Source organism: Petaurus breviceps, unplaced genomic scaffold (genome assembly GCF_028583685.1).
Source record: "Petaurus breviceps papuanus isolate PSGF00001 unplaced genomic scaffold, PetGlider_PUasm1.0 126, whole genome shotgun sequence".
Lineage (NCBI taxonomy): Eukaryota > Metazoa > Chordata > Mammalia > Diprotodontia > Petauridae > Petaurus > Petaurus breviceps.
In genome coordinates, this window is record NW_027185655.1 from 22,072,357 (window position 1) to 22,098,698 (window position 26,342).

Consider the following 26,342-nt stretch of genomic DNA (forward strand, 5'->3'; position numbering starts at 1 on the left):
ATCCTCTGCCATCCCCTTCTCCTTTTGCTTCAGTCTTTCCCAACATCAGGATTTTTTCCAATGAGCCCTGTCTTTTCATTATATGGGCAAAGTATTTAAACGTTAGCTTCAGTATTTGTCTTTTTAGTCTAAATGAATTTCTTGAAGTATTGACTGATTTAATCTGCTTCATGTCCAACAGATTTTCAAAAGTCTTCTCCAGCACCACAATTTGAAAGTGTTAATTCTGTGGCACTCAGGTTTCCTTGTAGTCCACCTATCACAGTCATATATTACTGTCATATCACAGTCATATATACTGGAAAAACCATAGCTTTGATCATATGGACCTTTGTTAGGAAGGCAATGTATCTAATTTTTAGTATGCTGGCAAGATTTGCTATATTTTTCTTTCCAAGAAGCAAATATCATTGAATTTCATGGCTACAGGGATTGTCTGCAGTGATCTTTGAGCCCAAGAGTTTAAAATCGGACATTACTTCCATTTCTCTTTCCTCTGTTTGCCAGGAAGTGATGGGACCAGTTGCCAAGAACTTAGTTTTTTTCGTGTTACGTTTTAAGCCAACTTTTACACTTTATTCTTTCACCATCATCAAGAAGATTCTTAATTCTTTACTTCCTGACAGCAGAGTGATATCATCTGTATATCTGAGATTATTGACATTTCTTCCAGCAACCGTAGTTCCTGCTTTGGATTTGTCCAGTCTGGCATTTCACATAATGTACTCTACATATAAGTTAAATAAGGTGACTATATACAGCCTTGTTATACTTCTTTCCCAATCTTAAGCCAATCAGTTGTTCTATGGTTGGTTCTAACTGTCACTTTTTGGCCTACATACATGTTCCCCAGAAGACAATTAAGTTGATCTGGTACTCTCATCTCTTTGAGGACTTGCCATAGTGTAGTCAGTGAAGCAGAAGTAGATTTTTTTTTCGGGAACTCCTTTACTTTCTCCACAATCCACTGAATGTTGGCAATTTAGTCTCTAGTTCCTCTGCCTCTTTGAAAAATAACCCGCACTTCTGTAATTTTCAGTTTATATATTGCTGAAGCCTAGCTTGCAGAATCTTAAGCTTGTGTGTGAAATGAGTGCAGTTTTTTTTTGTAATTTGAGCATTCTTCGCATTTGCCTTCTTTTGCATTGGGACATTTATGTTTTATCTTTTCCAATCTAGGAGCCACTGTTGAGTTTTCAAATTTGCTGGCATATTGAGTGAAGCACTTTAACAACATCTTCTTTTAGGGTTTTAAATAGCCCAGCTGTAATCCCATCATTTCACTAGTCTTATTATTAGAAATGTTCCCAAAAGACCATTTGACTTAATTCTCTAGGATGTCTTCCTCTAGATCACTAACCATACCATTGTGGTTATGAGTAATATTAAGATCTTTCTTGCATAGTTCTGTATATTCTTGCCACCTCTTAATCTCTTTTGCTTCTGGTAAGTCCCTACCATTTTTGTCTTTTATTATGCCTATTTTTCCCATGAAATGTTCCCTTGATATCTCTAATTTTCTTGAAGAGGTACCTTGTATTTCCCATTCTATTGTCTTTTATTTCTTTGCATTGCTCATTCTTGTATGTCCCATTCTGTTGTCTTCTATTTCTTTACATTGCTCATTTAAGAAAACCTTATTTCTTCTTGATATTCTTTGGAATTCTGCTTTCATTTGGGCATATCTTTCCTCTTTCTTTCCCTTTTGTTTCCTTCTTTCCTCAGCTATTTGTAAAGCCTCATCAGACAGCCATTTTGCTTTTTTTTTTGTTCCTGCCTCCTGTATAATATTGCTATAGTTCTTCAGGCTACCAGATGTGTTTCCTTAAATCTATTAATCTCTTCCACTTCATGTTTATAAGGGATCTGTTTTACCCTCCAGGGAAGTAGGAGGGCAGGAGATTAAGTAAGGGATGAGGAGACTGATAGAAGGGAGGGCAGACTGGGGAAGGCAGAAATACACAGTTAGTAATCATAACTGTGAATGTGAATGGGATGAATTCTCTCATAAAATGAATGTGGATAAAGGAGTGAATGAGAAAACAGAATCCTGCAATATGTTGTTTACAAGAAACACACTTGAAACAGAGAGACACAGAGTAAAGGTAAGGGGCTAGAGCAGAATCTATTATGCTTCAGGTTAAGTGAAAAAAAATTCCTTAAAAATTAGAAATTGGCAGGTCAAAGCTAATGATTCCATAAGACATCAAGAAACAATGAGAAAAAGTCTAGAGAATTAAAAATAGGAGAAAATAAGATCTCATTGGAAAAACAACTGCTCTGGAGAATAGATCAATGAGAGAAAATTTAAAAATTATTGGACTACCTGAGAGCCATGATCACATAAAGAGCCTAGACATCATGTTTCAAGAAATTATCAAGGAAAATTGCCCTGATATATTACATCCAGAGGATAAGTAGAAATTGAGAGAATCCATTGATCACCTCCTGAAGGAGATGCCAAAATGAGAAGTCCCAGGAATATTATTCCAGAGGTATCAGGCCAAAGGGAAAATACTTCAGGCATCTAGAAAGAAACAATTCAAATATGGAGCCACAGTTAGGATCATACAAGATTTAGTGGTTTCCATGTTGAATGATTGGAGGGCTTGGTATAATTTCCACAAATTCCACAATTTGATTTCCACAATCAAAACCAAGCAAAACTGAGTGTAATCCTTCAAGGGAAAATGATATTTAATGAAATAGAGGACTTTAAAACATTTCTGTTGAAAAGACCATAGCTTAATAGAAAATTTGACATTCAAACACAAGATTCAAGAGAAGCTGAAAAAGGTAAACATAAAAGAGTTAAGGAAAACAATACAGTTAAACTTCCTATATGGAAAATTATATCTGTAATTCCTAAAATCTTTATCATTATTATAATAGTTAAAAAGGGTTTACATAGGTGGAGGGCATGAGTATGAATTTATTATGTTGGAATGATCTCCAAAAACTCCTAAGGGGTGAAAAAGAAGGATAAACTGGGAGAATGGGGAAGTAAAATGGGGAAACTTTTCTCACATAAGTGAGACATGTAAGGAAGAGCTTTTATAAAGGAAGGGAAAAGAGTGAGGTATGGCAGGCAACACTAGAACCTTACTCATCAGAATTGGTTCAAAGAAGGAAGAATGCATGTGTGTGTATGTATGTATATATACACACTACATATATGTAGATGTAGCTATATTGATGTAACATCTATACAACATATAATTTATACAATGTAACTTATTTAATAGAGAAATTAGAAGAAAAAGGTATAGGAGTAATAGGGGGATGTTAAAAGGGAAAACGAACTAAATGGAAGTAGTTGTTAGAAGCAAAATAGACTTTTTAGGAGGGACAGGATGAAAAGAGAGAGATAAATAAAAGAAAATGGATAGAAAGAAATACACAGTTAATAATCATAACTATGAATATGAATGGAATGAGTTCACCCATAAAATCAAAGCAAATAGTAGAACAGATTAGAAACCAGAATCCTACAATATGTTGTTTACAGGAGGCAAAGTTAAATTTAAAATGTAAAGATCAGCTAATTTCAATATTAAGCAAATTATTTAGAATAATATGTAAGGAAGAGATCCTACCAAATTCCTTTTTATGAAACAAATATGATACTGATACCTAAACCAGGAAGACTAAAAACATAAAAATAAGATTATAGACTTGTTTCATTTATGAATTTGGATGTAAAAATCCTAAATAAATTACTTTAAAAGATTACAACAATAAATTACAAATATTATACATTATAATCAAGAGGGATTTATGCCAGGAATTCAGGGATGCTTTAACATAAGGAAACTTTTAACATAATTTATTATATCAATAATAAAAGGAAAAAACCCATGATTATATCAATAGAAGTAGAAAAAGCTTTTGACACAGTGAATAGAGCACTGGCCCTGGAGTCAGGAGGACCTGAGTTCAAATCTGTCTCAGACTCTTAACACTTCCTACCTATGTGACCTTGGGAAAGTTATTTAACCCCAATTGCCCTGCCCTCCCCCCTAAAAAAAAAGTTAAAAAAAAAGAAAAAAGCTTTTGATAAAGTTCAACACTCATTTTTATTACAAACACTTGGAGGGCTTGGTATATTTTCCACAAGGCAAAGAAAGTAGGATTACAATTGGTATTTCCTTAAATTGATAAAACATTTATCTAAAATCTTCAGCAAGCATTGTTTGTAATGGGGATAAACTTGAAGCCTTCCCACTAAGATTAAGTATGAACCAAGAATGCTCATTGTCACCAATATTATTCAATATTGTATTGGAAATCCTAGCAATAGCAATAAGAAGAAAAAGAAATAGGAGGAATCAGAATAGGGAATGAGGTAATGCTATCTCTTTTTGTGAACTATATGATGGTATACTTGGAAAATCCCAAAGACTCAACTAAAAATTTAGTTGAAATGATGATTTTAGCAAAATAGCAGGATATAAAGCAAATCCACATAAATCATCAGCATTCATATGTGTTACAAATAAATCTCTGCATCAAGAGATAGCAAAAAATGCCCCATTTAAAATATCTCTAGACAGTATAAAATGCCTGGGAGTATACTTGCCAAAAAGAATTACATATAAAAAACTTTTTATGCAAATAAAAATTAGATTTAAATAATTGGAGAAACATTAATTGTTCATGGGTAGGTATAATGGGAATGGGAATCTGAAGATCTTCCCTGCCCCTTGGCTCCTTGATAGGCTTAAGTGACTCTGAGAACCTTCCCTGATTTGAAAATATACTCTGCCTCCTAATAGGCTGAATGTGGTCACATGGAGCCTGAGGTGGGAGGCTTGTTTTTCAGGAATGCCCATACCTTGTTACTTTGTGATTGGGCAGTAGGCCAAGAGGGTTGTGACATTCTCTGAGCCAGGAGAAGGCTATATAGCCTGATGTGAGGTTTTGCTTTGGGGCTCACTTTGGGAAGAGTTGTGTGATTTGGCCAGATGAAACTCTGGGCAGCTGTTGAGCCCTCACCCCCTCCCTGGCTTTGAAAACCCAGATGTTCCCTCTCTGATAACTAAATAGGTTATTCCAGCTTCCAGCTGGAAGCCCTGTCTTCTCATCTGTTTCTCTGTATTTTTTGTCTGTTTGTAACTTCTGTTTGTATTCTCTGAAGTTCAGGGTGCTGACTTTTTCCCCTTAACTAGGTAAATGATATATGTTTGATTGATTAAAGTATTAACTTTTTGAGTTGCTTTCCTTTAGAAAAGCAGATTTAAGAACCTGTGCTAGCAGCCATCCTGGGTATGCTAGGGTGCTTGCTGCTACAGTAGGCAGGGCCAATATAATAAAAATGACAATTTTACCCAAACTAATTTATATATTCAATGTCATTCCAATTAAATTATCCCAATTTTTTTTTACTGAATTAGAAAAAATAATAAAATTCGTTTAGAAAAATAAAAAGTCAAGAATATCAAAGGAAATAATGAAAAATGTAAAGGAAGGAGTTTTAACGGCATCAAATCTTAAACTATATTATAAAGAAGTAATTATCAAAACTGTCTGACAAACTGGTTAAGAAATGGAAAGGTAGATCAATGGAATACAGTAGACATTCAGTTTGCAGCAGCAAATAAACATCATAACCTGGCGTTTGATAAGTGTAAAGACTTATAATTTTGGGATAAGAATTGGTGAAAATAGTTGGGAACATTGGAAAACAGTATGGCAGAAACTGGGTACAGGCCTGTTTCTTAAACCATTTACCAAGATAAGGTAAAGATATATACGTGACTTAGATATAAAGAAAGATTTTACAGGAAAATTAGAAGAACACAGAACATAGTACTTATCATACTTATAGATAGCCAAACAATTTATGAATAAACAAGAGTTAGAGAGCAAAATTAGGTGTGAAATGGATCATTTTGATTACATTAAAAAGCTTTTGCACAAATAAATGTAGTCAAGATCAGAAGGAAAGCAGAAAATTGGAAAAAAATTATAGACAGTTTGTCAGCTGAAGGTCTCATTTATAAAATTTATAAAGAACTTTATCAAATCTATAAGAATATGAATCATTCCTCATTAATAAATGATCAAAGGATATGATCAGGCAATTTTCCAAAGAAGAAATCAAAACAATTTATAGTAATATGAAAAATGTACTAAATCATTATTGATTAGAGAAATGAAAATTGAAACAACCTTGAGATATAATTTTACACCCACCAGATTGTCTAAAATGAAAGAAGGGGAATGTGACAAATATTGTAGAAGATGTGGAAAAATAGGGACACTGATTCATTGTTGGTGGAATTCTGAACTGATCCAGCAATTTTGGAGAGCAATCTGAAATTATGCCCAAAGGGTTATTAAACTACCTGTAGTATACTCTTTGACCCAGCAATACCACTACTTGGTCTGTTAAGATAATTAGGGAAAAAAGAAAATAACCTTTATGTTCTAAAAGACAATTCTAAAAGAATCATGATGAAAAAAATCCTGTCCAACCCTAGAGAGAGAACTGTTGAACTCTGAGTACAAATTAAAATATAATTTTCTTTCTTTACTTTTTCTTGCTTCATGTTTAAAATATGGCAATATGGTTTGTTTGATTTCACATGAATAATTGATATATTCTTTGCCTTCTCAGTGGGTGGGGGATGAGAGAGAGCATTTGGAACGAAAAAGGAGAGAATATTACAAGCAGCCAGGAAGAAACAATTTGAATATTGTGGAAACACAATCAGGATAACCCAGGATCTGGCAGCTTCTACGTTGAAGGATCTAAGGGCTTAGAATATGACATTCCGGAGGTCAAAGGAGCTGGGATTAAAACCAAAAATCACCTACCCAGCAAAACTGAGTATCATGTTTCAGGGGAAAATATGGTCATTCAGTGGAATAGAGGACTTTCAAGCATTCTTGACGAAAAAACCAGAGTTGAATAGAAAATTTGACATTCAGATACAAGAAGCAAGAGAAGCATGAGAAGGCAAACAGGAAAAAAAAAGGAACTTAACAAAGTTGAACTATTAACATTCCTACATGGAAATACAATAATTGTAACTGATGAAACTTTTGTCAGTATGAAAATAGTTGAAGGGAATAGAAATACATATATATGTCTATATATGAGGGTATATGGGCATATGAATACATATGTGAATATGTGTATATATGTACAGGTATACATAGATAGAGGTCACAGGACCAATTTAACAGGAAGGGATGATACTTAAAGGGTGAAATTAAGAGGTGAGAGAGGAATATAATGAGAGGAGATGGGGAGAGACAGAATGGGGTGAACTGTCTCATAGAGAAGAGGTAAGGGAGAATGGTTATAATGGAGGGGAAGAATAGGAAGGTGAAAGGGAATGGGTCAACCTTTTTCTCATTGAATTTGGCTTAGGGAGGAAATCAAATACACACTGAATGGGGTATCTCTCCCTACAGGAGAGTAGAGGGGGGAAGGGAATCAGAGGGGGGATGATGGAAGGGAGGGCAGGTTGGGAGGGAAGGAAGTTGGAAGCATCCACTTTTGAAAAGAGACGGGATCAAGGTAGAGAATGGAACAAGTGGGAGGTGGGATAGGAGGGAGGGAAATATAGTCGGTCTTTTACAATATATCTACTATGTTATTGTTTTGCATTAGCTACACATGTACAACCTATACTGAACTGCTTGTCTCCCCAGTAAGGGTGGGTGACAAGGGAGGAAGGGAATGAATCTTTAATTCAAAGTTTTAAAATCAAATGTTTAAATATATATATATATATATATATATATAGTGTGTATATATATATATATACACACACACACTATTATTAATACTATTTTACATGTAATTGGGAAATAAGATATACAGGCACTGGGGCATAGAGATCCACCATGCCCTACTGGAAAAGTCGAAAGGGGTATGGGAGAAAATATGGGAGAGAGCAGATTGGAGGAGGGGATATCCTGTGGCGCTGCTATTTTGGGGCAATGGATAGGGGAAAAACGGGGAGAAAATTTGTAACTCAAAACCTGGTGTAAATGAATAATGTAAATCAGAAGTTAATAAAGCATTTAAAAAAAGAGTATATTGCAAGGATGGGGTCAAGGTTACAGGTATATGACTGTACCTTGGCAAATCAGAGAAAGAGTAAAGAAGGAAGAAAATTGGAAATGATATCAAGGGATTTTGAGATACACAATGCGGTAGAAAAAACAAATTTCCTTCAAATTAGCTACTAAAGCTATAAAATATTTGGAAGTGTTATCTGGTAATCCAAGTATAAAAAATTTTGCAGAAATAAAGACAGTGCTGTGGAGAAACATTAATTGTTCATGGTTAGGTTGAGCCAATATAAGAAAAAATGACAGTGCTATCTATATGTTTAACATATTGTGCCATTCAGACTCCAAAATAATATTTTATAGTGTTAGAAAAAAAATGAAATTCACATAGAGGAACAAAATGTTAAGAATCTCAAGGATGATATTTTAAAAAAGCAGTAAGGGAGTTGAAAAGTAAGATCTCAAACTACTTCAAAGAAGTAATAAAATGAGTCAATTCTAGTTTTAAAAAAAGGAATATTTAAATTAAAAAATCAGTGGAACAGATTATGATTACAATATACACAAAGCAAACAAACATAGTAGCATAGCATTCAGCAGACTCAAAAAACCCAATTGCTGGAGGAAGGGCTAACTATTTGGCATAAACTTCTGGGAAAATTAGATAATCAGTCTGGAGGAACTTAGTTTAGGCCAACATTTTGTACTGTACAAGATAAATTCCAAATGGATACATGATCTATATATACACAAAGTGACATCATAAACAATTAGAGTATGAAGGCAGAAATTACTTTTCAGTCTATGGAGAGAGGAAGAGTTGATGACTCATTAAGCAATAGATCATAAAAGACAAAACTGACGATAAAATCATAAAGCATGACAATAGATCATAAAAGATAAAACTAAAAATTTCCTGTATAAATTTCATGTACTAAAAATGAGAATGAAAACAAGTAACATGGAAAAAAAATCTTTGAACACATTTCTCTGATGAAAGTGTCATATCCAGGGGCAGCCAGGTAGCACAGCAAGTTAAGAGCACTGGCCCTAGTGTTGGGATGACCTGGGGATCGAATCCGGGCTCAGACACTTAGCACCCCACCCAGAAATAACTGGCCGTGTAACCTCGAGCAATTTACCTAACCCCAATTGCTTAAAAAAAAAAGTGTCATATCCCAAATATGTAAAGAACTGTTTTAAGTTAGTAAGATTAACAGATAATTTCCAGTGGATAAATGGTCAAAAGTCTTAACAGGTAGTTTTCAAAGGAAAAAATTCAAGCATTCAACATGCATATGCAAAAAATACCCAGTCACTAATAATTAGAGAAATTTGAATCAAAGCAATTTTAAGATTCTGCCTCTTATGAGACTGCAAAGATGACAAAAGAGAAATAGATCAATGTTGCATGGGCTTTGTGAACACAGGTACTGAATACTATGTTCATTGAACTGTGTATTGATCCAACCATTTTGTAAAGACAGAAAATTACATAGAGGAATGGCTAAACAAGATGTAACGGAATATTTTATGTTACAAAACAGTATGAAATGGACAATTTCAGAGGAAACTAGCAAGACTTATACGAACTAAGTGATGCAGACTGAAGAGAGTGCAAGCAGGAGCTCAACTTATACCACACTGTAGAGAAAACTTTCAACGCCTTTAGCACTTCAGTCAATGCAATGATAAATCATGTGCTCAGAAGAATTCATATGAAAGACACCACTTACTTTTTGACTGAGAGATCATGAACTTAAGATTCAGAGAGAGACGTACATGTTCAGATGTGAACAAAGTAGGAGTTTATTTTGTGGGACTTATGCAGCAGTCTTTTAGAGGCTTTTATTCATTTATTCATTAATTTATCTATTTAGTGAAATTGCTCCAAAGGAAGGGTGAGACAGATTATTATTTTTTAAAAAAATATTCCTATGTTATGCCACACTTCTTTCAATGCAATTTATTTCTGTGCAATGGTATTGCTCTTCATTTAAACTTGGGCACTGAATCACACTGCCAAAGAGGAATGATGAAAATCCATTCTATCATTGTACTACTAAAAGATAAGAATTTTACTCCATTGATTAAATCAGCTTTGGTATTGCTGTTATTAGCAGTGAATGAGAAATACTGAATATTTTTAGAAGTATTAAAAATAACGTGCCAGTTGTGCATTATTTAAAATGGACACCATTGATATTTTTACAATCATTGCATTGCTAAGACATAGGATGTATAAAAAATTAAAAAGAGATGTAGAGCAGGGAAGGAGAGGGAGTTCCTAGTGAATGGCCTTTATTGGTAAACTTGAAGGAAAGTCTTCTATTGAAAAGGTGGGTGGAAGAGGTGGGATGTGAGACTTGAGACTATCTTACAGGGAATACAACAGAGAATCAATTAGGGAGGAATAAAAGGATTGCCTTGTTATAGTGAGGGCCCAGCTTGTAGTGAATCTTGTCAGAGCATCATGCAAGGGGCTGCATGACTTCTTTTGGCATTATTCAGCAGCATGTGAGGAGGAGCAGGGGAGAAGGACAATGGGAAAAGTCTAAAGATGTGGCAGCCTCAGTTTAAATTTTAGAATTCAATTCAATTCTGTTTAACAAACTTGTCTTGAATTGTGCTAGATATTGAACTTTAAAATGTATCTGCTGCACATATTTTTATGGTAGAAAGCAGTCTTGGATCAGAGGATAACTACAAGAGCATCTGATGAATCTAATAATAATAATAATAATAATAATGAATCTAATAAATAAGAATACTGTATATTTACATTTATTGCCTTGTGAGGAATTTTCATTTAAAACTTTGAGCTTTTTTTTTTTGTTTGTATTCTCTTATAGGAATATTCCAAATCTGTGTTTCATTGGATGATTTTAAAGTTTGGAATGCCATCAGAGTTTTCACACCAATGTATTTACCAAATATAACCTTTAAAGTGTATGTTGCCACACTGAAAAGCAGTCCATTAGTTCCTGAATTAATGCAGTCTGGGACTTGAAATCCTTCACACAAAATCTGTTTCCAAGTCTAATTATCCATAATATAGGGGGGAAAAAAGTTCCACAGTACCTTCTTCATTTATTTTATTGTCAACAGGAATAGCTGTTAGTAATTCTTCAAACTATATTAATTGTTCACTTAAAATAATGCAACCCCTTGCTGAATTTGCTTTAATTAAATCACTTTATTTGCTAATGACTTACCAAGTTGACAGTGACCTTGAAGCTGATATTGACAGTATTTCTTGACATAAAGATATTGATGATTTAGAGTTAGTAAGAATTGCATCGATTTATTTTTCATTTTATGTTAGGATTTTTAAAAGACCTTAATGTTATTATAGATAGGATATTTTACTTTTGAAAAATATGGGCTAGTGAGTCAAGCAGGAGTAAATTGATTTTGTTCTTAATTCATCATGTTTTATAATTGTTTAAAAAGAGGAATTATTTTGTGTACATGTATTGGGCTTAAAAATTAATAGGATTCTTTAAATCTTGAACTCACTATCAAGAGAGTAGATATATAATTTGGCTGCTTTCTCTCTTTCTTTGTAGCATGTGAAGCCTTTTAGCACACTGGCTCCTTGAAAGTTTCCCTGGCTAAAAAAATCTTTGTAGCAAGTTATTTTGATAAAGGTTTTGTTTCAAAGATATATAAGGAACTAATTTAAATGTGTAAGGATAAGAGTCATTCTCCAGTTGATAAGTGGTCAAGTAATATAAATAAGCACTTCTCAAGGGAAGGAATCAAAGATGTCTTTAGCCAAAAAAATCTTCCAAACTACTAATAATTAGAGAAATGTAAAATGTAAAAGCCACTCTAAAGTTCTGCCTCACACTTATCAAACTGCCAAAGATGACAAAAGAGGAAATGGCAAATGTTGCAAAGGGTTGTGGGAAAAGAGGTACTCTCTGCTTTTGATGGAGCTGTGAATTGGTTCAGTCATTCAGAAAAGCAATTTGAAATTATACCCCCCAAATTACTACATTATTCATATCTTTTGACCCCCAAATACTAAGTTGATTCTCCAGAGAGATTAAGGAAATAGGAGAAGGTCCTATATGTTTGGAATATTTATAGAAGCTCTTTTTGTGGGGGCAAAAAAACTGGAAACCAAGGAGGGACCCATCAGCTAGAGAAATGCTAAATAACTAATAGTATATGAATGTAATGGGACACCTTCATGCTGTTAATAGATTATTAAAAAGAGGCAGTTTTAGAGAATCTTGGAAAGACTTGTATGAATTGATACAGAATGAAGTGAGTATAACCAGGAGAAAAATTTATACAATAATAACATAGAAAAACCAAACAATTTTAAAGGCTTTGAAAGAACAATGATCAACCATGATTCCACAGGCCTGATGATGAAGAATACTAGCTGTCTCCTAACATATGATAGAAAAATATGCAGAATAAGACACATATTTTTGGATCTGACCAACATAGGAATTTGTTTTGCTTGACTGAATATTGATTATAAGGGTTTTGTTTTTTCTTTTCCTTTTATGGGGGAAGGGAGGTAGGAGAGAGAGAAAAAGATAAGGAGAGAAAGAATAAATTCTTGATACTTGAAAAAATAATTGAACTAAAATATTTCTTGAAGTAAGTTGAGCAAACAAAAAGGAAGATTAGCAGTTTCGTAATAGCCTGATGATCAGTATTCCCTCCAAACCAGAGCTCATGAGTCATTACCAATGTTTGCTTTTACTAAACCAACCAGAGCACACATTAGTTCAAAGCAAAAGATGCTTAATCAAACAGCATGGAAAATTAAGTGACAAGGAAAGATCTCCTGAGTACATATGCAGTCAGTTAGAAAACAAATATTTATCAAGCGCTGACTGTGTGCTAGGTATTGGGAATATAATGCTCTAATTTAAATGTGAAATAATTTTGAATTTTAAAGAATTGATATTTATTCATATTTCATATTTTAATTTTATTTTTGGGTGAAGAGAAAGGCTTTACCTATGCATGACTGAACAGTTTTTATTTTATTTTTTAGGATGCTTCTGATTCAACTTTGAAATACAAAGGAGTATATTTTGGTAACAAGTCAGGGCGACAAGATTTACGAGTACTAGAAGGGCCTGGGCCTGCAGACTATGATATACTTCAGTAAGTAAACAATAGCAGTAATTTCAGCTTAGCTCTTTATTATAGAATGCCAATAATTTAGCTCCTTGGTTGTTCAGTTATGAAACAAATAATGGAAGTCAAGTGATTGATGAAAGGGAAATAGACTCTTTAAGGAATAAAAGGAGGGACTTTAAAAGATCTACTTTTGATCATTAGAAGAGCATTAGAAATGGGAATTTAAAAACTTAAAATTATATTTGCTTATGGAATGCCTGAGACTGAGTGATGTTAAATTTGATATTCTGGGAAATCAACATATTAAAGAAATTAAAAGTAGGAGCAGCCAGGTGGCTCAGCGAGTAAGAGCACCGGCTCCAGGGTTGGGATGACCTGGGGATCAAATCCGGGCTCAGACACTTAGCACCACACCCAGAAATAACTGGCCGTGTAACCTTGAGCAAGTTACTTAACCCCGATTGCTTTAAAAAAAAAAATTAAAAGTGTACTTGAACTTAAGGATTGCTGAAAAGTTGTATAGAGTCTTCACTTTCTCTCTAGTCATTCTTTTATATTCCATGTTAGACATGGATAACATCATCTTTTAGAGGAATTCAATTTATTAGCTATTCTCTTTTTGGCAGACAGACTTGTGTTAGGTTGTATAGTAGGTTGTAGCAGAGCAAGCCTTAGTTAAAACAAAGATCACAAGCAAGAATAAAATATAAAATAAGAGGTTTACACTGTATGCATTATATCAGTTCAAACCTGGCCTGTTAAAAAGAGCTGTTGACTTGGGGAAATGGGACCTGGGTATGATTGAAAGCATTGACTCTGGTGATTGCATTTCTTAGAATAATTTTACTGATATAAAGAAGTTAAAAACACGAGGAACAGAAGAGTCCAGTGGGTAAATCATTAGTCTCTTTGGTAAAACAAAAACAAAATAAAAGAAATGCCTGATTGCTTTAGACCTTAGTGGCTAACTTTGGAGTTTTAAATCTGGTGTGTTATAAAGTATTAGTGTAGTTTTAAGCTACATACAGAAAAGAAAATAAATAGGCTCTATTTCTTGTCGACTTTTACTTTTATACAGGACATTAAATTTCTTCTAGTGGCCCAATGGTTCTTTTCCTTTTCTTTTTTAGAGTGATCATTAGAGTACTTCAAGAATCTGCATATTGCTGTCTTCCTATTTTAATTATCTATATTTAATTATTATGCCTGGGAGAAAAAAGTCTGGGGCCAATCTTCTACTGTTGAGATAATTAGAAAACAATTCTAACAATGTACCTAGAGTTTTAAGTAGGGGAAATTCCCCCAACAAATCAGAATTGCAACGAGGGACCAAATGAGTTATATAGATTTATAGTGTAACAGTTTACCATTTCTTGATCCTCTCCTTTTCACATAGTTGTTGGCAGCATATATTAGCATTATGTTTAGAAGATATTCCAGTTATTTAGATATTCACATATTTAAACATAAAAACTCATTGATCTTTCTTTAAACTTTCAAGGGAAAGTGCACTGCATTATGAGAATGTTAATATCAAGAAAGAAGATAAACTAAAGAGTTGTCCTTTTCTCCCACGTTATCATGAGGCATTAGTACGTCAGGAAGAAAAAAAGGTAAGCTGAAAACTTGAACTGTTTGCTAGTATTTTAAAATAATTTACCATAGGGCTAAAACACAGGTGTTTAGAGATTATAGGCACAAAACAGAGAAAACTGCTTCTATTTAAAATTAAGATAGGGAAAAAGCTTTTGTGAATTTAAAAAACCAAAACCTAACTATATATATGCATTGAGAATGTTCTTATATTTAAATTGCTTCTTTTGCTTTCCCACAGATTAGATTACAGCAGTTCATTCCATCTAGAAAAGATGAGCTTTTTAGTTCTTGTTTAGAGAAATATTAGGATAATATTATTCAAATGCTATTTATAAAATAGTATGTCCAACCTCAAAACAGATACACAGTCTTAGTACCAGTGTAATTTACTGAGTAGACATGTTAAAAATACAGTTAGAATAAAAAACAAACCAAGTCCCAATCCAAACTGAAAAACTTTCATCCTGCAATAATGGAATTTATTTTTTATTTGATCTGCTGTTTTAAATTCAACTGAGTAGAAAATGTTAAAGTAAAAATTTCTTCCTTTTAGCTTATGTTAGAAAATGTTTTCTCTTTAGAAATTTTTATGTAAAAATTAAAAAAATAACTGGGTGGTGATAGTAGAAATGATAAAAGGAAAAGGCAGGACTGGAGGAATTGTGGTTGGTCCTTTTAGAGTAATTATCATGCCCTCTATACTATTATATTGTCTACATTACTCTTAGGATTATTATAGTAGGTAATGATTGCATGGTTTATAATTGCTGATTGGCTTCTAATTTGAAGACCAGTGAAATACAAGGAAAGAGAACTGCAATTGATAATTGGGTATAATTTTATACAATAGCTACAGTTCTATACATTAATGTTAGAACATTTTATTTCATATTAATCAAAGAACTGAAAGGCAAAAATTAAAATTCCTTGTTGATTATGTCTGTATTATAACCATCATCACATAGTTTGAAAATTTAAAGCTGAAATGTGTATTTCTGATGGTGTCTGCAAAATCATTAATTTATATGATGTCCTTAATCCTTATTAGTTCTCCCTCCGGAGCATCATCTGTGACATTCTCTCTGGATCTGATGCCTGATTTGGCCAGGGGCTCCCGATGGGCACTCTCTTTCCTCTTTTTCACTGTTCTTTAGAAGCAAATATGGTAAACTACCCAACACAATGCAGTCCATAAACATGATCCTAATCAACCAGTTGCTTTCTACCTGTGAAAAACCTAGAAAGAATAATCAGGAAATAAGTGGTTAAATATTTTGGCATGTGTGGCACTGGTGTTAAGGTAGGAGAAAGTTCTGAAGACCCTGGTTGCCTGCTTGGGAGCTCTTTTTGTAGTAAAAAGTACAAACTGGAGATCAAGAGTTTGCTTCTTGTTAGCTCTTTAACGTTGAAGTACACTTGATTTTGTAGAATCTTAGGGTATTAATAGTTGAAAGGGAACTTGTAGATCTTTTGGTTTAAACCTCTATGTGACCCATTAATCCTCTCCAGATAGTCTACACAGGTGGACACCTCCCCTCCCTTAAGGACCACTATTGATGGGGAAACTCATCAGATTACCCATTTTTAATAGTTCTGATTAATTAGGAAAGTTTTCCTTATAATGAGCTGGAATCTACTATCTTATGTTTCACTTCCACCCCTTCTTCCTTTTCTGCCCACTGGAGTTCAACAACATGCATCTAATCCTCCTTTAAATAACCCTTCAGTTATTTCAAAACCAATGAATGTTTTCCCCCTTCATCTTTCTTTTTCTTCATTTCTTCAACTTCTTATTACTTCTGGACCCTTCTTGCATGACTGTGCTCTTGCCTTTTTCTTGCTTGTCCTCACAGTGCTCGCTATGCAGTTTGACCTGAGCAGAATATCTTGTTTTGGGTGCAGTGGTACCATGTTTCACTTGATACAGGCTAGTCTAGGGTTCTTTGGTTTTTCGGTTTTTGGCTTTCATGTCGCCCTCAGCTCTTCTCTTTCCCTTCTGTGTGTAGGATCAGTAAATAAGTCTTGATGATTGTAACTTATCAGGAATGCTCTGCCTCTGGATTCCTTCAAATCTTAAATCCCACCTTCTGAGAGAACCCTTCCATGCTAGGTCTCCAGTTACTCCCAGTTTACCCTGTGTATGTCTTGTCTGTACATAGTCATTTGCATGCTGCCTCCCTTAGCAGAATGTGACTCTTTGAGAGCAAGGATGGCTTTTCTTTGTGATCATCTAATCAGTGCTTATGGACCCATCACAACACTCCCTCCCCACTACCTTCCCACATAGATGGACACCATTCTGGTAGATTGACTTCATATCTCAGCTGTGGCTGTAGTCCCTAGTTGGCTTCCTGATTTCCATTCCTATCTGTCCTTAACACAGTCCCCAAAATAATGTTCCCAAATCACAAGTCTAACCGTGTCACTCTTCTGCTTAGCACACTCCAGTGACTCCCTGTTACCCTTTAGATTAAATAGAAATGTCTTGATGTGGAATTCAGAGCCCCTTAGAACCAGGCTCTTTCCTCCCTTTTCAGTGTTCTTACACATTATCCCTCTCCACCAACTCTCTGGCTTAGCCAGAATGGCCTGCCTGCTGCTCCTCAAGCAATAATGAACTTTCCATTTCTGTGCCTTTACAATGCTTATCCTTGGGCCTGGAATTCTCTCCTTCTCCACCTTTGCCTCTTGCTTGGACTCACTGGTTACTTTCATGACTCAGGTGCCATCTTCTACACAAACCCTTTCCTGACCCACCTGTTGCTGGTGCTCTCCCTCCCCAAACCACTTTGTTTTCATTGTGGTGTGTGTGTGTGTGTGTGTGTGTGTGTGTGTGTGTGTATGTGTATGTACATGTTCTCTCCTCCCTGGCTTCATCTCTGTTGTGGGCAATGGCTCTCTCACTTTAGTCTTTATAACCCCAGCCCTAAGCCCAGCACCTGGCACATAGTAGATACAGAATAAATGCTTATTGACTGATGCACTCTGAGCTCTAACCAAACTGTGTTTTACTTGTTATTTCTTGAACTAGGTGTTTCATCTGTTTCCCACGCTTGGAATGCATTCTCACCTCTGCCTGTTAGAATCTCTCTCTTCTTTCCAAGGTTCAGCTCATGTGTTAACCTCTATAGAAAGCCTTGTCTAATCTCTCTAGTTAATGTTTTTTCCCTTCTCAAATAGTGTATCAATTTAATTATTTCTACCCCCAGCCCCCAGTAGTAAGTCCTTGAGGGTAGATACTGGGTTTTTTTTTTAAATTTTGTCCTTGTATCCTCTGGTCCTTGAACAGTGCCTTTCCATTAGCAGGTGCAAATAATAAATGCTTGTTGTATTGGAAGAGGCCATTCAAACTGAGCTTTGAGTGATGGAAAGGATTTTGATAGCCAAAGGTGGCAGGAGGGCATTCTAAATGGAACAAATAACAAAAGCAAGATCCCAAACATGAATCTAAGTTTTCCGACCCTATGTTTGGTGGTGAAAATGTGCCAGAAGGTGCTTTCAGTTTTAATGAAGTCGGCTATCTTCATTAACACTCTCAGATTTCTGTAGTGTATTTTAAACATTTTGTATCTATCAGAGTGCCTCGATTGTAGAAAACAGTAGCTACCTGACAATGCAGCCAAGCGCTGTAGGAAGATTTCACTAGATGGCACCAGTACTTTGGGTTGCTATTGAAATACATACTGCTTTGTTCATTTATTCTCTTTTTTATTAGAACCAGTGGTTTTAAAGGAGGCAAGTTCTGATAGTTCGACTTGTAAATTGCTTAAGTATTTGGAGCATTTTTGATTAATGGACAGTGCTTGGTATTGTTTAAAAATTTTAAGGTTTGTAGATATTTTCAGGTTGTAGATCCTTTCATCTGACAATAGAAATAATATTCACATTTATTTTTTAAACATATTTTACTGAGACACAAAAGAGAGGCATTGTGAAGTAGGGGACCAAGACCTTACCTCAGAGCTGAGATGATGCAGGTGCAGGTCCCACTTCTGACACACACTGGCTGTGTGAACTTGAGTCAGTCGTTTAACTATGTAGTGTTTTAGGCGATTCTCTTAGACCATAAGGTGCAGAGGAAGAGCCAGTTTGTTTGGGCAGAGGGAGTTTCCTTACCAAGGAGATCCTTAAGCATCTGAGTTCCTAAATCCAGCCCCCATGTCTGTCCTATCCTTGGCTCTTCATTCTCGTTCAATCCTCACATCCAGCCTTTTGTAATACCTTGTCCTTTTACATTTACAGCATCTCTTTTATGTCTACCTTTTCCCTGGTGAAGGCTCTGAATGCAGTGGATGACCTGGCCTTTCTAAGGTGAGGTCTTGGTGTTGCCACTGTACTTCAACGACACTGGAAAGGCCAGCCGCTTTGTGCAGCTCTGCCTCTCTTAAATCGAGTTGACTTGAAAGTCAGGACATCCCCCTGTGATGTCGTCGGTCCTCTTCTAGAATGAAGACGAGCAGCATCATCCACCTTTTCCCTACTCACAGATCCTCGTCTACTCCTCTCAGTACCTCTTGCCTGCATTATTGTAATTCTCCTCTAATTGCTCTCCCTACCTCACCTCCCCCTGCGCCAGTCTCATCTGCCAAAGTGGTTCCTAAAGTGCAGGTCTGACCATGGTATCCTTCTATTCTGTAAACTTCAGTGGTTCCTCATCTTTACCTCCAGGATCAAATATAAGTTAAATCTCTTCACAGCCTGGTCCCTTCCTATGTTTCTAGTCACTCTTATAATTTACTACCCTTTGTATACTTCGTGATCTTACATTCTGTTCAAGACACTTCATCACCCACCACTATGCACTTGCCTTGGCTGTCTCCCTGAAATGCTCTCCCTTCTTATCTTTGCCTTGTTGCTCATCTCCAATTTCCTTCAAGACTCATCCCAGATCTCATCTTCCGTAAGAGATCTTTCCTGGTCTCTCTATCCCATCCCTCAACTCCACAGTCTTTTCTTGCTGAGATTAGTTTCCATTTATGCCATATATATATCTCATTTCGTTTGTCTGCCATCTACACCCCTCCTTAGAAATGTGAGCTCCTTGAGAGTGGGGACCATATTTTTGCATTTTTATTCCCAGGGTTTAGGGTTTATGCCTGGCACAGAATAGCATATAATAAGTGCTTGTTGACTGATTGACCTATCCCACTAATACTCTTTTTCACATCTGGGTTTTTCCTTTTCCTCTAGAATACGACTTTATTAAAAGAATATAATTTTAATTATATTTGATATTAAGCAGAAATCTCGATAGAAAATTTTAATCAATAAAATTAAAAATGCTTAAAAACTTATAAGTGACTACTTAACTGAAAAATAATTCATAACCTCGTGAAATTCAAGATTAGTTACTGTTTTGTTATTATGAATTATAGCTTCTGTGTAGGTTGTTATTTTTGATGCATAACTTACACATTCTTATCCACCATTTCTGTCATATACTTTGTAGCAGCTGCCTACTTGTGCTTGACATTCAGCCACTGGAGAATGTTGTCCAGAAGTTATTTAGGAAGGCATGGTGGCTTTTTATCAAAGGAGCTAACTTTTTGGGACTGATAACCCTTATCGTTGACACATGCAAAATAAAAACCTAACAGTGTTCGGAACCACATTGAATAGAATATTTTCCTTAAACATTGAATAGAGATTATAACAATCATTATATTTTCAGAAACCTGTCTTATTTTACCCTAGCATAAAAATGTATTTTTTCTAGATTAAAAAAATGATTGGGGGTCCTGGTAGAGAAAAGAGGAAGCAAGGTTGCCAAAAGGATGTATGGATGTGATTGCTGAGCTAATTTGGTGACCTTGGCGAAGTCTTGGGGAAGGTGAAAATTCCTACATGATTAGGGACAGACAAATGTACTGAATTTCAAGAAGGGGAAGGAGAATTTTTCAAACTGTAGTTCGAGAACCTCAGCGGATTAGAGGGTCAGTGGGAGTACACTTTCTCTAACCTGATCTCAAGAAATAAGCTTATGTCTTTCTAGTTAAGTCTCTGTGGGGGGATGGGGCTGCCCCACATTTGTGTCTTCTTTGCTTTGGTCATCACAAAAAGCAGCTGGCACCTCTCCCTTCTTTCCCTCCGCCCCCTGAAAGAAAGAATCCATTAGGTATTTTCTCAGACTGTTCTCAATGGAGATGAAATGGAAAATGGTTAATTAGCATTCCTCTCAAATAAACTCTAAATGTTCAAAGGAGGCTTGAATATTAGACTCTCAACTAATTATACCAGTAGTTAATGGATTTTGCTTTAATAATTCTTTGATTTTTTATTGTTTAGCATTCCTTTTTTGTGTGGACAAAATTACCTGTTATGTATCGATTCATGTTTATACTCTGGGTCCCTTTTTTACTTTCTCTCTTTGCTGGAGAGAACCCTAAGTCTAGAACCCAAAATAAAATTGTCTCCGGAGTAGCCAGCATGGAAAAAGGAGCCAATAACTGTGAGAATGGGGAGCTTACTTTCCTTGAGAGGTCAGGCTTCCTAAATAGAACCTGGGCAGACTAGAAGTGGAAGTAAAGAACAGGCATGGGTGAAGATGAGTCATCCTTGGGACCTTAGCTGTACAGGACCTAGATAGATATACAAAATGTTTTTTTTAAAGTCTTCACCTGAAAAGCCACATATGTGAAGGCATCCATTTTACTAAGATACTAGGTAAATAAGTGTTAATTGTATCTTTAATTATTATAATAGCATTAAAAATTAAAAATTAATGCTTAATTTCTGCTTATTGATGTTGGATTACATTTCATCAGCACTACTCTCCTGTACGCCAAAAAATAGTGGAAAATGTGAGAGTTTTATAAAATGTGACACACTCATATAGAGTTTTTTTCTATTTATTCTGTAAATAAAAGAATGGGCCATATTTAAGCTGCAAAACCAAAAAAAGCTAGTATAAAAAAGTGATAATTTTGGAAGTAGTATATCTACTGGTTCACACATTAAAAACACAGCTCACTGGACAAAAACCAACTTAAAATTGTATTTGAAGTGATACCATTTTCCCTATTTCCTTTACTATTTTAATAAAATTCATAGAGAAAGCCAGGAATAACTAGTAATGAAGGAAAGGACAAGTATAAAACTTTTATTCATTCATCCATCTTAGGTTAAGGTTTATCTGTGTATCAATAAACATAACATATGTTCATGGCATATGGAAAAAAAATCCCAAAAGCAATTAAGACATAGTCAAGAAATTTAACATTTGCCACCAAGAAATTATTGTCCCCAGAAATGTATCTGACCAATTTCTTATATTTCCAAATCTACCATTACAAACCTCCCAAACCAGTTGTTAACATCCTCATGACCTCTGTTCTTAATCCATTTCTATTCAGCCAGTGTGCAGGGGAGTAGGAGGGGTCAGAGGATTGCAGAGAGGACTGGAATGGAAGGGCCTGGAAGGGCTTTTCAGGCTTGAAGAACCATATGAACAAAGATGAGAACTAAATGCACATGAAGGATAGAAAGTCAGTATAGTTTGAGTATACTGAGATAAGGCAAGAAAGGTGGGACACCAAGGGCTTTGAGTACCAGGCTAAGGAATTCATATGGCTAAGGAAGCAACAGGGAAACATTGAAGGATGAGGAAACAAGTGACTTTTCCAAGGTCATAAGTTCCTGAATTTTAAATAAAATATTTGGACTCTGACATCAGTGCTCTTTTTCCTGTATACATTCAGCATTAGTCACATATTGCTAAAATTAAGGTATTAATTTCTCCTCATTGTATAATTATAGGACCACAGACGGCTAGAAAGGACCTTCTCTTTCAACTTGCTCTTTTTACAGATGAGGAAACTGAGGCCAGGGAGATGAAGTAACTTGCTTTAAGGTGCCACAGCTCATCAGTGTCCAAGTTTAGGTTTGAGCCAGGTCCTCAGGGTATCATGTGCAGTGTTAGTATCCTCTGTCAGAGGCAAAGGGTTCCTTCTTACTTTCTGTTAACAATTGATAATCTAACTTTTTTTTCAGGGAACATATTTTAAAAAGATTAGTTTTAAAAAAGCAAGTTTAGGAGCTTCTGAGTGTTGGGGTGAGGAGTTTGCTTTCCTCTGTACATGCAATAACCTTCCCCTGTGTATTATTTCTGAACCTTTAGAGTCTCTTTTCCTGTGTACAAATCCAAAGTTTGGAAGACAAACATGAGGGGAGGAAATAAGGTGTTATAAAGCCCCACATGACCCTCTAAGTAGAGGTGCAAAGTTTTATAACCTAAGATTATATTTCTTGTTATCAGTACTTTAATAAAATATGAAAATGTAGTGTGTTTTTAAAAGATTATCCTATCTAATCAATATCTTGTGTAGTCAGCTAGCAGAGAAATTTAGGAAGAATTAATTTCTGTAAAACTCTAGGAAGGTTATTTTAGATGACTGAGTCCAGTAAATAATAGGAACATTTTTCAGGCATTGAAAGAGACAAAGAGAGTGAAGTGCAAAGAGAAGAAGTGAGAGAGATGTCCTAGTAAGACTGATGAGTACCTGAAATATGCCTCTTTGCTGTTCAGGCTCAGCCTTTCATGTCATCAATCAGTCAAAAGTGGCAGGGAGTGACCATTAGGTGGATTCATTAACACCCTGCAGCCTGCTGGTGTTGGGTGACCCGCATCTGTCTTCATTAGAAGTTTTCTCGTTGCCAGGAATGAACAGATGGGTCATTATTGCCTACACTGCCCTGTGGGCCTACCTGGAGGACATGCAAAGTCATGCTATAGAGGACATACATGCACATTTACCTACCAGAGAGCAAGCAAAATATTTTGAGTAATAGTGGTATATTAAGGCATTTTAAAGCATCAGCTTTATGTTTGTGGGTTGAAATTCATAAGAAGCTGGTGCAAAATAAACTTTTAGAAATAATGAGGGTGAGAAGTTATAAATGTATCTTATGTTAAAAAGCTATAAAACAAATAATTTAATGGCAAACTACCAAAATATATTAATTATATATTTTCTGTTCAATTTATATACATTTGTAAGCTTTACTAGAAATATAATACACAATGGACTTGGCAGTCTTGGCTTACAAAAAACAAAACAGACTATGTAAACTTAGTACTTCAAGGGCCTTGAACATGCTACTTTATCTAAGGGATTCCAAGTAAGATCATATCTATTTATCCGAGACAATGAGTGTATCAGCATCTGTTGTATTTTTAAAGATCTCTAGAATCTGTCTGCATAGAAAATAAAAACAGACAGTTTGAGTGTAATTTCTGTTAAATGTTCTTGATAGCATGTCACTAGGCCCTGTCTTTGTACTCTTAGACAGTCTAGAAACAGTTTCTTAGAAAATCTAAAAATAATATATGACTGCTCATTTCAAAGACTGTATTTTCTTAATAATGATAGAATTATTACAAGATTTGATTTAATGCCTTAATCCTGTCACCAAGTTTGCAAATGTTGTGATGATATTGTGTCCATCAAACTTTTCACAGCAGCTTCTCAACTTTCTTTACCATACCAGCTGTTGTCTATTAACATTCAAAGTTATGGCAAGAAGGATCTATCTGGATGTGTTTAGAATATGAAAGTAAAATTTCTCAAAAGACTGTCTATTAGCTGTTAAAATACACCTTGACACCCTTAGATTTTAAAACTCAGGTGCTATAGAAGTATACTTGAAAAATGGAAGTATTTTCTTTTCTCTATGTTTTGAGTCTCTAAGTTACAGATGACCTATTGAAGAGGTTTTTGAGGTCATTTTAGTCCCTCTCAAGGTATAGAGAAGAACCTCTGTTGGAGAACATGGTGGTGATGATGAAGGTGATGATGCTTCTTAACTCAAAGACAGTTATATAATTAGCATGGCCATTCCTTTCACTGACGCAGGGGACAATCCTTATTGCCTAAATAGATAGCTATTAAGACTTGTTGTGACTGAAAAAAAATCCTCATTTTGGGACCAACTATCTGGTGGTAGCACTTTGCTCAATTACCTAGGCTGTTCTAAAGATGACAGACATAAGTTTATTCATAGGCTGTATTTCTAGCTTGCCATAGTATGTGCCAGAGCTTTGGTTGTTAAATTGGCATACTTTTTAAGAACCCAAGGTTACCATCACATCAGAGTAGGTCTTTTATGAGGGGTGATGATGATGAGGACAATTATTCTTATACCAGATTCTTTTACTCTGTTGGTGAAGGAAGGGGTTCTTTTGCCCAGAAGAGAGTACAGTGAAAGAAGAGTTCTCCGATTGCCATTCTTTCAAAGAGCGATGTATTATCGTTTAGCTAGACTGTTAATAATAACTCTTGCCTCCTTTAGAAAGGGTGAACTGGTCATTAATTCAGTTATTAATTCAACAAGCATTTATTTAGAATGCACTGTTTTCCAGGCCCTGTGCTAGGTTCTGAGGATAAAGATAAAGTTGAAATAACTTTGACCCTTGAAGATCTTATGTTCTACTAGAGACAAAACAAAATTGACATAGATGAGTGAATACAAAATCTCTATATAAATTATATACACATTAATATTTTGGAAGGGAGAGGGGAGGAGAATTCTAAGTGTACATTTAGTGTAAGACCTAAATACAAGAAAATTTATTTTTTAATGTAAAATCATCCTGATGTATTTTTAGATCTAACTCCAAAATTCTATTATTTTAACACTGACATTCAAGGTATTGAGGGGAAACTTTAATAGAAAAAAATTAGCAAAGTGTTTTAAGAATCCTGCTGCTTACATTGTTATGATTTTTAATGAAATAGTTGAGGATGACAAAAGTACATATTAAAACATGAAGAAATGCCATATATTCATTACATGAAAGACATATGTAACTTTAAATTATTCAGTCAATTCTCAACTTTTGTGGGGATAATGTTCCAAGAAAAAAAGGAAAAAAACTACAAATGTTGATAACATTGAATCTGTGGGAAATAGGGGATTCAGTTTCCACAATGATCAAAAACTGTAATCTTTCACTAGAGATTACTGAAAATATAATACCATTTCTGCATGTAATTCTGTATAACAAAACATAAATTCTTATAATATTCACTTTTCCTAACACAGTAACCCTGAAATAACCCATAAAATGCAGTACACAAAATTGATAACTTGCAATTTTTTTTTGCTAGTAATTCCCTAGAATTCTTTGACCTTTTGTGCTAACATTTCAACTAAAAACATTGATTTCAGACAATATTCACTTTTCATAGCCCATGAAATCTATAGTTCCATAAATACTTTCCTCCTTTTTGTGACTATAACAAATATTTAATTTGTTAACACTAAACTCAAAGCCAACAGTGGCTGTAGATATTCTGACATGAAGTTTATCTAACACCTTTATTTTCTTACTAAACCACATCACTGACTTTGCATACTGGGGGCTTAGACCCCAGAGGACTTGCACTATACTTTTGGGGCATAGTTGTAACACAAAACTTGAGTTTTTTTTTTAAATTTTTCTTTTTTTTTTAAATGCTTTATTAACTTCTGATTTACATCGTTCGTTTCCGCCAGATTTTGAGTTACAAATTTTCTCCCCGTTTTTCCCCCACCCATCCCCCCAAAACAGCAGTCCCACAGGATAACCCCACCTCTGATCTGCTCTCTCCCATATTTTCTCCCATACC

General features: G+C 35.1%; 1 protein-coding gene across 1 annotated transcript in view; it reads left to right on the top strand.

The window, feature by feature from the left end:
* Positions 1-26,342, top strand: part of STPG2 (sperm tail PG-rich repeat containing 2) — a 579,581-nt gene that overhangs the window by 23,343 nt on the left and 529,896 nt on the right. The window contains 2 exon segments of the mRNA XM_069094391.1: positions 13,052-13,164; positions 14,642-14,753. Of these exon segments, the coding sequence (XP_068950492.1) occupies positions 13,052-13,164; positions 14,642-14,753 (225 nt within the window).